At 30.7% G+C, this 16,731-nt stretch overlaps 2 protein-coding genes across 2 annotated transcripts in view; one reads left to right on the top strand and one right to left on the bottom strand.

Moving 5' to 3' along the window:
* The first annotated feature begins 3,055 nt into the window (after positions 1 to 3,055).
* Positions 3,056 to 8,128, top strand: LOC106685287 (G patch domain-containing protein 4). The gene is made up of 5 exons (XM_014427870.2): positions 3,056 to 3,222; positions 5,653 to 5,819; positions 7,625 to 7,717; positions 7,795 to 7,895; positions 7,968 to 8,128. Exons 1-5 carry the CDS (start codon positions 3,177 to 3,179, stop codon positions 8,092 to 8,094), a joined length of 534 nt encoding a protein of 177 aa, XP_014283356.1. The 5' UTR covers positions 3,056 to 3,176; the 3' UTR covers positions 8,095 to 8,128.
* A 1,814-nt stretch (positions 8,129 to 9,942) lies between these two features.
* LOC106685348 (LIM and SH3 domain protein F42H10.3) overlaps positions 9,943 to 16,731 on the bottom strand; it is a 10,250-nt gene continuing 3,461 nt past the window's right edge. Inside the window, exons 6-8 of the mRNA XM_014427956.3 lie at positions 16,450 to 16,608; positions 14,637 to 14,776; positions 9,943 to 13,223 (exon numbers count right to left, since the gene is read on the bottom strand). Of these exons, the coding sequence (XP_014283442.1) occupies positions 13,047 to 13,223; positions 14,637 to 14,776; positions 16,450 to 16,608 (476 nt within the window). The 3' untranslated portion in view covers positions 9,943 to 13,046. The remainder of the gene's footprint in view (positions 13,224 to 14,636; positions 14,777 to 16,449; positions 16,609 to 16,731) is intronic.

The raw sequence follows: 16,731 nt of genomic DNA, 5'->3' as shown, positions 1-16,731 counted from the left end.
TTTTGTATTTTCATAATGAAATTGTACTTTATATACATAATTACATTTTAATGTAGCTTTACAGAGCCCATATTCTTTGTATTACCAAAAAATATTGTTCACATATTTTTAGTTTATGATCTCCAAGCAAGTTAAAAAAAAAGAGGACATGTAAAATATTTTAAGCTTAAATAAAAAAATAAAAATAAATCATTTCAAATTTGGGTAATTTATTTACATCACTATGAATGTAACTGCAGTGTTGAAATAAGATATAGCCACAAACTAACACTATTTATTTTATCCAAATAAAATAAAATATTCAATCTTTGGATTACTTCTGCTACGAAACAGAAACAGAACAAGTAACAGGACAGTAGGATCACACAGGAACTCAATTTTTCTGGTAAAATAAAAAGTTTAAATAATTAGAACCAGAAAAAATAAAAAATATAATATTATGTTATTCTATGCAGTTAATTCATAAATATTTACAATGATTTGTGTCTCCTAAAGTTAAAATGCTTTCATCTGAGTGAAATGGTACAAGTGAAACTCCTTTATATAGCAGATATTTATTTTATACATTGGTGGACAGTAAGGAATAATTAGTGGTAAACTATTCTTTAAAAAGATGAAAGAATCATTTCTAACCTCTATAATAAATTGGAAAGATTTTCATATTCAAATTTGTTTACAATCTTAATTTTTTTAATTTTCTGGTCATGAAAATGTTTTGTATCCTCACTTCCATAGCTACACAAATCAATGATTAGGCATCAATTGGTTAGGCATACATTCAGTTTACACTCTAATTTTTTTTTTATCCAATGTTTATCAGGAGGATGTTTATGATTTTGATATATTAACTTACTGCAGTAAGTTAAAAATTTTGAATTTATGATCTAAAAATGTTATTAAAAAATTATTTATAAACTATAAAAGTTGTTCAAACTTTTAAATTAATATGCCCCACCAAGGCCAGAAGAAACTCAGGCCAATCTCTAATTTTAGTCACTTCTTCAATATTGATAATCTTAATTGTTTTACTAAAGACTGCTCCACTCATTTTTAATGAATGTTTCTCAAACCACCTCAAAGTTTGGTGGTCAAGGCTACAGATGGCCTTGCTCCCTCACAGAGTTTAGTACCAGTTAAGAAGAAGATGAATGAAAGGGTGCCCTTGCTGCTAAGAATAATGAATACATGCAATATGGTGAGCTAATTTATACAAAGAGAGCTACAAAGATATTCAGGAAAAGAAGAGAAGAATAGTAAAGAAAAAGAAAAGGGCCTATGAAAAAATGAAGCTTCAAGAGTTTGAGCCTCTTCAAAATTCCAATGAGTGCAAAATGGTTTTCTAGAAGATTAGTAGAAAAAAAAATTTAATCCAAGGATATCAGCCTGCAAGAAGAAAGATGGTACACTGCTCACTTACAAGAACTTGTGTCTGTTGGGCAAGGCATTTTAGATCTTTCTTGAAATAGGAAGGAGAGGAATTGAATGAAAATGTAAAATGATATGCCCTAAATAGACATCTTGATGTGCCTTCAGATTTGAGGCAGCCACTTTGTATGGTAATTTCAAAAATAATAAGGTTCCGGGTCCTTATAGATAGCCTGCTGAACTATTAAAGTATGAAGCTGGGAAGATAAACTAGACCATGCATGAGTCCTCAATCCTAACCATTTGGATTGAGGAGAGAATTCGGTCACAGTAGGAGAAGCCTATTATAAGTCCTTCACAAAAGAAAGTGTCAAGGTAAGTTGTGTTAGATAAGATGGTTATGATTCCAATTAAAGATAAGAGGTACTCTATATCAGAAGGCCTAGACAATACTTGTTAATATAGGTTAGGTAGCTGGTTAAAAGTTAAGTGGACAGGATGAGTCTTACAGGTGTGAGCTGCATGTCCTGGAAGAATGGAAACTTGCTCTGCTGGGTAGGAAAGTGCAGTCACAATGGGGAATGCATGTCCTAACCAGTAGGATCCATAGGATCTTACAGGAAAGAAACTTTGATCCACAGGGTATGAGTCTGTAGTCATGAAGGGAAATGTAAGTCCTGAAAAATACGGCAGCAGGTCCTTACTATAGGAATAAAAGGTGTAGGACAGATGAGGTGACCATCAGGAATTTGCGTGAACTAAACCTCATCAGAAACGTCAAAAAATAGGTAGAGGTACTGCATCTAAATGTGTCTTATTGCTGTGTTCCAAGAAGAAAGACTAGAGAGGATTATTTATATTAAAAAGAGTGAAAAAAAACTTTAAGTGAATGCAGTTAAACTTCTTCTGAACTTTAGAATTAAAACGATGTGCCATAAATGTACAACGAAGGGAATTAAAAAGAAACGACCACCATAGACGTATATACAGCATGTTGAGAAATCATTCTTAAATTTGACGAACAGAAATAAACCTTTTAAGTTTTTATGTTAGTCGATGATTTCTTTTTCAACTGATTACATTCAGTGAATCGAGCAAATTTGACATCCACAGTAGTGATGGATTGATACAGCCCATGCATGGGCTTCTTGAACCTGCGTCACCACAACCTTAAGCATTATAATACATCAGAGTGGTCACTTTCATTTCCCGTAAGGACTACCATTTTCCGTTCAAAGCAGAAATTTCCAATTATTTCTTGGCAAAATCAAAGTTGCGGTCAAGAAAAACAGTAGTATAAAAAAATAAAAAGTAGGATTGCGGTCAAGAAAAACAATTAAAAAATAGTTTCCACTATTTATTAATAGTCAATGTTTGAACCCAAACAGCTGCAGATCTTCATCAGGACTAAAATATAAACATATAGAGTAGGTAAAACTAATGTAAGATTGTAAATAATACATATATAAATATGGAGGTATAGAAAGACATCCATATAAACTAATAAATAAATCGAAATAGTAAGTACATTAAAAATGAATATCAAAAAAGATGCAATAATTTCTATATAATTGAATTAAGTAGTGTCTTATTTAATGTTAAATACATTTTAAAGATATATTTAGCTTCCTTTTCCATTAAGAAAGAAAAGACACTCTATGTCTCAGGTGATTATTTATAACCTATTCCTGTTACCTTCTTCTTATTGACAATGAGGTCTGATACAGTCGTTCACATGTCCAAGTTATATATGTTATAATTTATCTTTCCATTTAACTGTTGCTCAAGAATTGTGATTTATAAAAAAATAGATGGATTTCGGCCAAAAACTTTTGAAAAAATATGGTTGGAGTGAAGGTAATTATTTTTATTTTTTATCTCAAGATGTAAACAATGAAGTGAAGATTGAAATTCATTGGATTGATAGAGTAATTTTAATTTTAATACCTTTGGACTGGCATGTCTTCTTCTGTGTTATTTCTGTGCCCTATATTGTTTTAATATGATCTTATATTTTAATTTTTGCAGTCCTTTCTCAAGACTTAAAAGCCTAGAAACTGACTGTAGATTCTGACAATACATTTATTAGACAAATGGACTAAGCTTCCAATCCATTTCAAAAGACTGATCTACACGACTGTTATAAGGCCTATCTTAACATACAGAGTTGAGCGTAACTAAACCATCAAATTCCTTCTATATCCAATCCTTACAAACCTAAGTTCTTCATGAAATCCTCAATGCTTCTTACTTTGTCACAAATAAAATCATTTATAAACACCTTAGTCTTCATATGTAACCAATCTTGCCCAAACCTGACATCAATCCTTCTATTCTAAATTCTGTTACCACCTAAATCTACTAGTTTTTAACCTTGCTTCCTCTTCTATTCCTGACTATTATTATTATTATTACACTGAGGGTCGGGAATCCCTTCCTCACTTCGAGCCAATTGGATCTTTTGTGAGTTACCCCTCTTTCCACTAGAGATCCCATATGAATCCTATGCTTCTTATGAAGTTCATTAATTCTTTTGGGTTTATTCTAGAAATGTCTTCAGGCTCCATTCTGTCCTGTCCCAGTATTCCTGACTATACTCCTAGGCTCCAAAAAAAAAATATAGTCTTGAGACCTTTTAATGAACAAATACTATTAGAATGCTACCAAAGTGTATTTTTTCTACAAGTCTGTATCATACCATTATAATATAACTAACATCATATTTACTTGATGTATTTTTATGTGAATACAGTTCTAAAATTTCAATATCTAAATAAAAAAATATATACATGTGGTGGGTCATTCTCCAAATTCGATGTTATTTAGGTACCAAACTCCTTAAACAGTTTAAATCGATTGTTTCCATTTTTAAATTTTTATTACCTTAAGAAATTGCTCTTTGACAACTCTTTGAATCGGCCACACATGCACACAGTAACATAGTTTTTATAATATTGATTTATAAAAAAAAAGTACGTGCCTATGGTGTCTACTTTTGAAGACTTTGAGAACACAAAATATGAAGCATGAATATAGTTTAATAATATTGGCCTAGTAGGTAATCAGTATAGCTTTGGGTCAGTTGAAAAATGCCAAACTTTATGGGAAATATTGATTTTAGAGGATACATTTTTTAGAGGTAATCAGTGTTATGGCGATTCGTGTGTTCGACTTAAAATTAAAATTATTATTTATACTAATGCTTGAAAGGATGGTGAACAATATAACAGTCATATTTTAGTGAGGTGTAGATAGTTGGCCGTAGATTAATGATTGGAGAAGTATGTCGGGGGTGCGGTCACCAAAGAACAACATAAATAAACAAAACTATATTTATTTATTTTATGCCGACATTTCGACCTGAGTTTCAGGTCTTCATCAGGGGGTTATGGCATAGAAGGTAGATCTGCAACTGAACGAAACGTCGGCATAAAATAAATAAATATGGTTTTGTTTATTTATGTTGTTCTTTGCTGACCACACCCCCCAACAAACTTCTCCAACCATTAGTCATATTTTAGATTTACTGCGAAAGAAGCTGGTGCCAATGACAATTTAAGTCAGAAACTCAGCTTTGTGACAGTGCTAGGGAATGAAAACTAGTATTAAATATTTTATAACTACATAGACATTGAATGAGGAGAAGATGGTTGGGGGTGCGGTCAATGAAAAACACAAATAAGTTCGATTAACTTATTTTAATAAATTATTTGAATTCATTAATTATTTGAACTTCAAGGAGAAGGAAATGTCGGTCTAAAGAAGGATAATAGCAGGGGAAAAAAAAACATTCTCATGCAAATAGTTTATCATTTTTATAAAGCCTTATAACTGAAATAGAATTGATATTGGAAAATGACCTGTATACATTTTTAATAAAGGTTTCTTTAAAGTTGACTTAGTATCTCAAAATTTTAAAATCTTCTTTGTATGACTTATTTACTAATTATATTTTCATTTTCTCAAGTATTGCAAAAAAAGATTTGTATTTTGGCTCATTTCATTTTCATGTATATTAAATTATGAGCACCTGTTCATTTTAATTATTTTACATAAAGCTTTTATATTTTTGTGGCCTTTTTTCAGATCAATTTCTCTCATGAATCTGTGTTATCATTCTAAACTTCAAGTTTATTTATTGATCAGTTTTTTTACCTTAGCCTAGCACTATTTAAAAAAAAAATTGTGAAAATATTAGGTTTGGTAGTAGCCTATTCTAAATAAAAACATGGTTTGCAGGAGTCATTGCATTATTACATTAACTCTTATAGTTTATTTTACTTTAAGGTGAAGGTCTTGGGAAAAATAGTGATGGAATCAAAGAAGCTATCAAGCCCAAACGTAAAACTAATAACCTTGGGTTAGGCTACAAGCTAGGGAGTGAATTCAAAGACAATTGGTGGGAGAACGTCTATGACAATGCTGCTTCAAACATCATTGTCAAAACTGATGAAGTGAGTATTAGTAATATGTATATAATTTCAATTTCTTATAGTTATTAGTACTTTTTAGTTGTACCATTGCCTGAAAAGCTGCAGGTGGTGATGTGATTGGCTGTCACTTCAACCCCGAAACATCCTGTATCCATTACCTCTTAAAAGGTTACTAGATGTTAACAGGTGTCAATAGTTGTTCTGATGAACCACTGTTTCCCAGGTTGTAAGAGCACCCAGATGTTCAGGCAAAATCTATTTCATATAATATTCCAATGTTCAATACATAGCAGTTTGTTTTAGTTTAATTCTGATTCTTTCAACATTCCTTGGACTATTTTTATCCACTTTTGAAGTACTATAATTTTATGTGATAAAATAAACTGTGGATGTTATCACTATTCCCTCAATATTATTACTTTTTTAACTCATTATTAATTACTGTGTCAGTTGTTATATCTCCTTAGTTAATTAAATTAACAAATCTTTTCAATAATAAATATTCTGATGTATCAGTTAACTACTCTTCATTATGTTAATTAATTAAATTTGTATTTATACTTTATCGTCCTTATTTTACTTAAGGTTTTGATAGTTTTTATACTTCCACCTTTACAAATATTTTATATCACTCATTTGTTTCTTCTATTTCTTTGTATCTTTTTATTTTTAGCTCTGATGAGCTACTGCGGATTGAAACACTGAAAATATTTAGTAAAACAACTATATGAAGTCAAAACATTTCCCCCAATGCGTTATTAACTTTTCAGTTCCAGAATTTAAAAATTTCAGGGTTCTGTGGAGGAATGAGTTCTGAAAAGGCGTTTTCAACAATTTTACCTTTAAGGAAGTTGTCCAAATTACTGAACAGATGGAAATCTGTTAGAGATAATTGAGGCTATGGTGGGTTTGGAAGGACATCCTAGACATAGGACCTCACAAAAACCAATAATTTTAAATATATATATTTTGGAAACAAATTTGATTTTGGCATGTGTACGAGAAAAGGCTCATATTTTTTCCTTGTAAGCAGTGGAACACATGTCTCATAATGCTTCAGCTGCTGCTGTTCATTGACTTCATGAGGTAACCGTAGATCTAAATTTTTTACTTTACCAATGGTCTTTGGATACACAAGGGAATAGTCCGTTCATTATAGCACCCTTACCCGAAAGCTGTGGAAATGTTTCTTGCAGTTTAGGCTACCAAAATTACTCAAAAAAACACATTTTTCCATGGTTATATTTGATGGCATACTAAATAATGCGTGATAAATTTGAATAATAGTAAATATTATCAAAAAATAGAGGATTAATAAGGGCTCATTATAATCTGTAAACAACAGTTAAAGTCCAATAATTCCACTTTGAATTTTTGAAATACTAAAAGTAGATTTTATATGAAATGATCCAATATGAGCATTGCTCTTAAGTGTTGTGCCAGACAAAAAAAAAAGTAGAAAAATGAAGGGAAATTCACTCTTGCTAAATATCATTTAGTTTGATATTGCTAAAAAAAAAAAAAAAAAAAGGATGGTTTTCAGACTGTGAGATAAAAATCCAAAAAATATTAATCTTTCGAATTAGTTTGCGGTTTTCGTATTATGACTGGAGAATATTGAAAGTCATAATTATCACCCCAAAAACATAAATGAGCAAATTTTCAGTACTTCTCCATAACATTCCAGATATACCTGTTTACTGATTACAAATACTACATTACAGATATAGGACTGGTCTATCATGAAGTATACTCAAAAAACATTGTAGCCTGTATTAACAATAATTTACAGATATTTTATTTAATTTATTTTGTATTACGTCTAGGATAAAGGGACTTGTTCTGTAACGAAATCAGAAAATTCGAAAGACACAACTCAAACAGAAATTTTGAAAAATAAATACAAAGGTTTTCAAAAAGTAAGTTGTTTTTCAGTGTAAAACGTTTTAATAATTTTAAGTTAGTAGCTCATAAATGTATTCATTTTAATTTTTAGGAGACTGAAATAAATTCTGATGAAGACAGTGACTGTGATAAAAAAGGTTTGCTCAATGATGATGAAATATTCAAAAAATGTGGTGGCCGAACTGTTCATAAGTAAGAATCTTTATTTAATCTATTAGATTATATACATTTGTCAATATATTTAATAATTTTTTTTTTTTGCAGAGGAGCAAGGCATGGCCTAACACTTTCAGGAAAATTGTCCCGAATAGAAAAACAAGAGAAACGTCTATTAGAAGAAATGATGGTCAATAATTTCAGAAAAGATACAAAAAAGAAAAAAATTAAGTGATAATTTTAAAATATATATTTATATTTATGTTTTCCTCAGAAATTTTATTTCCACTTAAACCTTTTAATTAACAAGATAAGATAAGGTGTTACTAGTTTCTTTAGGTTATCCTTTATCTTTGACTGGGACTATTTCTTATTGATTGATGTCTTACAAATATTTTGACATTATGTGATATTAAACATGAATTGGAGCACTCTCAAACTCTGGTCTCATGAATTTAAATATGTTCATGATTGCATTTTTGGTTTGAGAGTGGATAGTTTTCACTCTACCCAGTTTACTCGATATGGTAAACTTGAAAGAATTTCTTTTTTCAAAAGTTGTAGATGCAGGTAAAGGAAAGGAAAGTTTAGAAAAGGTAGTCCAGTCAACTGAGTAAGTTTGTTCCAACTTGGTGTCACATTAGGCGGTGCAGGTGCTGGCCGGAGCGATGCCCCTGGACCTCATCCTCAGGGAGGATGTCCTTAAATATGAAGTTAAGGGGCAGGGACTAGAAGGGCTGCCGGAGGAGCTCCGAGAGAGTATCGGTGAGACTCCGAACTTATGGAAGACAATACTGCGAGAGGACTCAATACAGAAGTGGAATAGACGGTGGGTAGCAAGCCAGAAGGGCGCTACTTTGAGAAAATTCTTCCCTACCGTCCTTTCTAGATTGAAGGCCAAATGGGTCCTCCCAGACTATTGGGTCTCACAGATCCTAACAGGACACAGGAGGGTTTCGGGGACAGCTGCAGAGCTTCGGAAAGAACATCGACCCCTGGTGCCCAACGTACGGAGTTCCTGAAACAGTAGAACACATAATAGATTGCTCTGCCATGGAAGGACACCAAACCAGGCTGTCGAGAAAGACCGGGATTTTGCCGAGTCGGACTTTCCCTGTTTGATAGAAGAGAATTATCCCTTCTTCAGGGAGTTCATTTACAGGTGAAAGGTGGTGGGCCCTACTCATTTCAATGGGATGGGAAGGGCTTGACCGCCCAACATCGGGGAGCCATCAGAAGATGAGTAAGCTGACCCAGACTGAGACCAGGAGGGCTGGACCACCCTGGTAACTGCAGGAGGCATCTAGACGGATGCAGTGGACAAGGTGCAGCTCCATCAGTAAGGCACTTAACCTAGCGCTGGGCTGCACCACAGTAAATTTAAAAAAAAATGAATACTTAATAAAAGAATAAAAAAAAAAAAATTGGTGATCTTTGGGAGCAGTGGCATGCGCAAACCCTAGCGCACTACCCCACTGTTCCCGCACCCCGTATGCCAGAAATGGCAAGGGAGGGGAATTAAAAAAAAAAAAGTTTGTTCCAACTATCTAGAACTATATGGAGCATGCGCAATATAGGATTTGGGAGGGAAAACATACTGACCATGCTCCCTACACTCAGAACTGATTGTTTTAACAGACCTAGTAGAGAGAAGAATAGGGGGTTGGCAGGGGAACTTTTGCTACTCAGCATCTCACCCCTCCCTTTACACACAGGCAAACTCATCTTGGTTCCACAACACATCTCGCTCTTTATCGAAAAAATTAAAATCTGTACCCCTACAACCCATGAAGGGTCAGGTAATCAGCACTTTGTGAGGAAGTACTGTCACTAGACCAACGGTTGTCCAAGGAGGTAATTTGGTCAGAATCACGCTCGACCACCAGATTTTTACCCAATTTATGAGGATAGGAGAGCTTCATAACCCACAGGGTTGACTCACGGCTACAGTGTAACAGAAAACGATTTGGAGCCAGGTCCTTGGAGTTAGTGGCATCATGCCTTACCATGATGCCACCGCACTCCCTCACCTCTTTATAAATTATTTTTAAAAAAATATATATAAATAAAATGTAAGAGAAAACAGTTTGTAATATTGCTTTATTTTACAGTTAAGGCACTTAACAAGTATAGTAAACTGTATTACAATAGTAATGTTAGTTCTAAAGTTATGCATTTATTAACATCTTATGACTTAATAACATCTTTTAACAAACAACATTAGTCATGTCATTATATATAAAAAGAAGTATAAAAAATATACATAACAAACCTTTTCATCATTTGAAAATAGTCTGATAACACTCATTCATAGAAAAAGGAATGTCAAACATTCATTTTGTTTAAATGCTTCAGATGGACCCATAAGTAAGACTCTGGAATGACCATTATAACAGATGACATAAACAAGATAACATATGCTCTAAACGCATAGACAATAAAATTTAAACTTTTTAAACTAAACACAATTTTTCATTAAATAAATTTTGAAACAAAGAAAATATCTCTAAAACCTTGTCATCTAATACTAATAATACAACATTTATAATATTGTTCCATGTAAAAGTAAAAATTAAAATTACACTTTTCAACTCACAATCGTTAAGACACAAATTTAAAAAAAATTTGTTTGAACTAACAAATAAATTTAAAGCTATTATTTAACAACCAAAGCATAAACAATGGAAGATTTTTTTTCTTTTAAGAAATAATAAAAACATACTAAAATAAAAATAAAAAAATCAGTGAACATTGTAAATTGGTAACTCATTAACAGTTCTGAGTTTTACCTGGGATATGGAAAAAAATATTAACGTTATAGTGGAATAAATAAATTTCCATATTTTTTTTTCCCTTGTTGAATAATTGCTCTTTGACTTAGTGAAAGAAAAGAAATAATATCTTGATCAAAAACATTGAATAACCAAATTGCCAGTGTTAAAAAAGGGATAGTCAACAGTAATTAAGGTGCTAAAATATAAGTTATGAGCTCTATAAATGTATTTTTTTCCCCGACAAAAATTGGTTTAACTCTCTATCAGGAATAAATACAATACATTCAGGCACATAAGGTATGATAACCAAATTTAGATGAATTCTTAATGAGTATAAAGAACTCAGGTGTCTTAAGATATAAAATTATTTTTTTAAATTTCACTAAGATAATAAATTGATATGACTATTATATACAAATTTATAAAAGCAGTATATGGAAAAAATGTTACTGCCTCGAATAATAGAACTACTGACCCTTATAAGAAAACAAACAATAATTTCCAAGCCCCGAATCTGATATAACTGAAATACATAAGAATTATGATAATAATAAGCATTACGCTATAAAAGTATATTAGGACTGTTTTCTTAGTAAATCTGTTTTTTTAAAGAAAAATAAGACTAAATAAAGCTCATAACTTTCTTGATCAAGCAATTTTTCTAAAATTATCTTAGAACTTGAATAACCAAGCCTCCGATACCTTTTTGACAGAAAACATAAATACATACAGACAAAAAATGTTTTGTATCAACTACTTCAAGAGCAAAATATTCAAAATGTAGATTTATTCACCATTTATATTTAAATAAAAATTATTTTTTCCATGTCTATATTTTAATATTATACAACCCAACATATATATAAAATCTAATCTTATACAGTATTAAGTATATATCACAATATGTAACTATGAAAAAAAAATGATATACCAATTTTAAAATTTTCTATTCACATTGTAATAAAAAGAATAACCTTAAGTCATGTTTTTAAAAAAACTATTAAAATTTTATTTAAGATATTAAACAAAAAAAATCTGGGCTGAACGATAATTAATATGGCAACATGCTTACTTTTCAACCAATGGTAAAATTATACACATTATATTTATTCTTGGAAATAAGCGTAAAAATACAATCAACATTTAAAATTCACTTTAAAATATATAAATATTAGCACATTATTAACGCAGTTAGTATAGTTATAAATTGGAAGCCCTCCTCGTCAATACTTTAATTATAACTAATGTTGGTCAATACTTTTTTTTTTTAAATAAATAATTTCCAATTATAACAATTAGATAATCAGAGTTTCTTTTAAATGTTTGACAAAAATCCAGCACTAAGATTTTCATGTATTAAAAATATTTATTTTTTTTTTCCTTTGAGTAATATGACTCTATACACAAGTAATTAATCAGTGATGTACATCCTGCTCCATTCTTAGGTACAAATGAAAATGTAATAAGATATACCATAAAAAAAATAAATTAAAATATAATTTGTTAAGTCATACCAAGCATGCTGTTAAAACTACAACATAAATAGTTAGTGTCGAACACACAATCCGATTGAACGGAGAATAACTCTCTACAAATTGACTTAGTAAAAATAATAATAGAATAGAAACAAACAGAAATACAATATTGTGAAATGGCAAGTAATGGTGACTTAAAATCTATTACTAATAAAACCAAATGGAACGCAGTCTCATTAGTTTCGCCTAAAATTATGTATTTAATTTCTTAATGTATTAAAAATAATACTTTTTCAAAGGTGTAAAAATATATTAAAAAAATCCACATAAAACAAATAAAATAATTAAAAGATTTGTGCCGTTAACTTAGTAATAAATATAAGATTGTCATTAAAGAAAACTTCAAAAGAATTAACACAATGATTTTTATGAAGACAATACAAAATAAATTAATTTATCGAACAAATGAATGTATATTTTTTATTATTTCAATCCTTTAGCATTGCGATTAGTTTTGAGGGTATAATAAAATGTAACTTATAATCAATCATTATTATGTAAGTATAAGGTTATTAAGTTACTTAATAAGGAATAATTTAAAATCTGAAACTAGTAGACAGCTGCAAGTTGAAAATAATAATAAAAAAAAAAAAATCATGTCTTTAATAAACAAAAAATATATCTACAATAAACAATATATTGAAATAACAAGAGAGTCATCTCTGTAGTCGGTAAATTTTGCTTCATCCTAGTCGATGAAAATTAAAAGACAGAAATCTGACTTGAAAAAAAAAACTTGATGGAGCATTTTAATTAAAATGTTTTTGCTCCTAGTCCTTTAGGTTAGGCTTCGGCTCCTGTAAGCGTCAGCAGCTTAAAAAGAAAGTAGTTTTTTATTTTATTTTTAAAATCTGAAATAAAACATTAATTGGTAATGTTCAAAGGGCAGGTTCGACATAGTTGGCAGGAAGCATTCCAACCTGCCCGGTCCTTTGAACAATTCCTGTCATCCAACCAGCATCGACGGACACACAATCTACGATCAAGTCACCATCTAAGAATGAAACTTCGTCACCATCCTGGGCTTCATAATCATACATTGCTCTGTATACCCTCTGGAACATAAGTCAGAAACAATATATTATTTTTATCAACTAATAAATTCATTTTTTATTTAAATTTGAAGGCTTTTAATTTATTTCACTAACTTTAATTTATAAACAATATGTTATATTTTGATGAACACAAAAAAGTGGTATCACTACTTAAGAATTGTTACATTTATTCGGAAGATTTGAAAAAGGGAATACAGATACTATAAACATATGACTAATTGCAATTAGTAACACCAGCACCCCATGTGGCCAAGATAACAAAATACACCTGCAAGTGAAATGTGGCCAAAAGCAGAGGAGAGATAGTTATCTTTTTCTTATCCGATTTTCTTCCCATATTCAATGAAGGTTACAATGGAAGAGTAACTCAGAGAAGGGACTCCAGACTGGAGAGAACAGCGGAAAAAGAGAAAATAAGAATGGAGAGGATCCCGCCTCCATCCATCCATATAAAAGTCCACCTGAGTGTGAATGCACTCTGTTTCATTTCCAACCTGATCTACCTGCTCAATGGTGCCTTGATGATTAACTTTCACCTCACTACAAAATTATGAAATTAAAATTCATTTTTTTTTTTTTTTTTGGCTAACCTTTCATAACCTGTTATTACCATAGATTTAGTATTTATCTCTAGTTGAACAAATAATAATTATTAATAAATTCATCTTTTGTTCAGTTTAAAGTTCTTTAATCAAATTACATTCCACTCACTAACCCACCCAGCATTCTTAAGTGAGGTAGCATCTGGCATTTAGTTGAAAATGCACTTCAAACAACAATTAATCATCAACCATTGTTACATCTTTTACATCATATTTATTTTTATATCAATCCAAAATTTTAATACAATTTTAGTCAAAAAATGTTTTAATAAATTAAGTCTAACCATAGATATGTGAAACTTTTTAAAAAATATTACTTTCACAATTTTAATATTACATTAAACTTATGTAAGTTAATTACTAACTTTAACTATTATATATGTTTGATATTTTAAGATACAAGGTATTTCTTGTAGAAAACTACCAGAAACTATATTCCTGATAATATGATATAGATAGGACATTAGTGCCTGAAGGTGGGGAAACCCGAAACATTGCACAAAGAAACATAGAATATTGATAATATTCTAAAGGAAGTTTATTTCAGCTCAACATCTTAATAAAAAGAAAAAAAACTTGCTACGAAATAAAATCTAGAGAAAGCATCCTTATTTCAATTAATTTCAACAATTAATAGAAAAATAGATTAACATATCCCCACAGTAACAGAAAAGAAACGGTCAAAAGAAAAAATAACATATTAAATAAATATTTGGAATAAATAGAACAATTATTTATAAAATTAATATTAACTAAAAATAAAATGTGTCTTAGTAAAATAGCAATATAATAAAATATACTAAAAACTTACCCCTCGACCACGGTGACGCTGTAACTGTTCCGGAGGAGGAGGAGGTGCTGTAGTATTTGCCGAGCTCAAGGAGCCATAATAATTGTTTACTGGATCTAGATCTGCGATGGAACCAATGTGCCGCCCAGCCGGGCTGTTAACTAAAAAAATAAATAGGGAGATGATATTTTTTAATATGGAAAGGAAGATTAGTAGTATATCATAAATTGCGGATATCTTAGTCAGAAGATCCTATCCTTTCCATTTGAACAAACATCGCAAGAACCTTAAATACAATTACAATGCCGTAGCGTCCCAAAGAAATAGTATAACCAAAATTCAATCATCCTTTGTCCCATCAATAGCAACATCCCCTACACCCTACTCCTAACTCAGTCAATACAAACGAATTACTGAAATCGCATCTTCCCTTTGATTCCTGTAATTTTCTTTTTTGATTCAGCATTGAAATAGAAAGCAATGATTTCCTTCCCTTTCACTACTTTAAGGACTAAGAACTGTTTAATCAGGATGATCGTGACGATCTCCCTAGTCAGCGATACATCAGCATGGCCAGTGCATTGGTCAGTTCTGTTCCTAGCATTGTCTAGTGGTTATCAAAGCATATCCTATTTTCTATCCTTACCACTAGTGTGTTTGTACAAATGAGGTTCCCATAAAATATAATTCTGAATTCTGGAAATCATTTTCTATTACACTCAACAAGGAAATGCATTTCTGATAATCCTAAAACTCTAATTAAGTAGCTAATTAATTCAATAAATTCACTAATTAGGTATATTTAGGAATTTATTTATAAAAATATTTTAAAAAAATATAATAATAATTCAAAAAGTGATTTTAAATCCAAAAAATAAGTCCAAGATTATAAAGGATGATTGGAAACTTTAAAATAAAATTCAAATATCTCTAACAAGCGTTGGCATTAATGTGAATATCACCAAAATGTATTCAGGCAGGAGGCTCGATAGCCGACCCCAAGTCCCAGGCTGCTTGGCGCAGAAAGTGCACTATTCTGTCCCCCAACGGTGTATCTTCTAATTAAAAAAATTACAAATACTTTTTTAAATGTTAATAGATACGACTGATATCAGACTAATACAGACACTTGATTTTGTAAATATTCACAAAACTACCATAAAACTTCTTTAACATAAAATTGTAAAATATTTTAACTTGTCCCAAACAAATATAAACTTTTATTTTGCTTTAACCCCTACCTAACATTTATGATATATCCTACAGGTCACTCACTACCTATTTTAACCAGAAAGAGAAGGTCAAGATTCATTCTTCATTCAGTCCGTCACAAAACCTACCCTGGCCTGACTAGAAGTTGCTAAGGTGTTGCCTTAACATTATCAGCCACTGTAATTTAACATAAATTTTCTTTCCTATTCAATATAGAATTCCTCTTCATTTTTGTAAGTTCATAATATACACATTGCTTATATCCTTTATCCAATATTAATTACCACTCATAATATTGCAATAAGCAATATTGATTACTAAATTTACCTATTTATAAATTAACAAAAATTAACTCAATCAATTAACTATTTTTTTTAATTCACCTTCATCTCACTAAACATCTTTATTATATAACGAAATGCTAGATAAAGGATCATGAAAACAAAATAAAAGAACTAATTTAAGCTTAATATGAAATTTTTATATCATCTCCCACTATTTTAATCAAAACCCTTCTTTTGGGCATTTATTGACTACACTAATTTAATAAGATTTCAAAATAAAATAGAGACTTAAGGATTAGTTTTGGATTAATTTAATATAAATACAAAATAATACTCACCAGCCCCTCGCTCAGAGGTGTATATTACAGTAGATGTTTGCCTAGCAGAATAAGGTGAATTATTTGTAGTGTTAGCGGACTGAACGTTACTGAAATCTCTGGTTGGTTTTTGTGCGGGTGGCGCATAATCACCTTGCCTTACATTCATATTCTCAGCATCTGAAATATAGAAAATAATAATAATGATCAATATGAAATTAGTTAAACAATATAAATTATTAATTACCAGAACTTATAAAAATTGTAATAAATAAAACATTAATTGGTAATGTTCAAAGGGCA

The sequence above is a fragment of the Halyomorpha halys genome, unplaced genomic scaffold (genome assembly GCF_000696795.3).
Source record: "Halyomorpha halys isolate HHAL.00 unplaced genomic scaffold, Hhal_1.1 Scaffold32.1, whole genome shotgun sequence".
NCBI classification, from domain to species: Eukaryota; Metazoa; Arthropoda; class Insecta; order Hemiptera; family Pentatomidae; genus Halyomorpha; species Halyomorpha halys.
Note: the sequence above shows the minus strand (reverse complement) of the source record. Positions and strands in the feature narration are given on the sequence as shown.

Bases quoted from the DNA above. Each gene is read 5' to 3' on its own strand.
- LOC106685287 (XM_014427870.2), top strand. From the start codon at position 3,177: ATGGATTTCGGCCAAAAACTTTTGAAAAAATATGGTTGGAGTGAAG. The intron at 5,820-7,624 runs GTGAGTATTAGT...TATTACGTCTAG, and splicing joins TCATTGTCAAAACTGATGAA to GATAAAGGGACTTGTTCTGT. The intron at 7,718-7,794 runs GTAAGTTGTTTT...TTTAATTTTTAG, and splicing joins AATACAAAGGTTTTCAAAAA to GAGACTGAAATAAATTCTGA.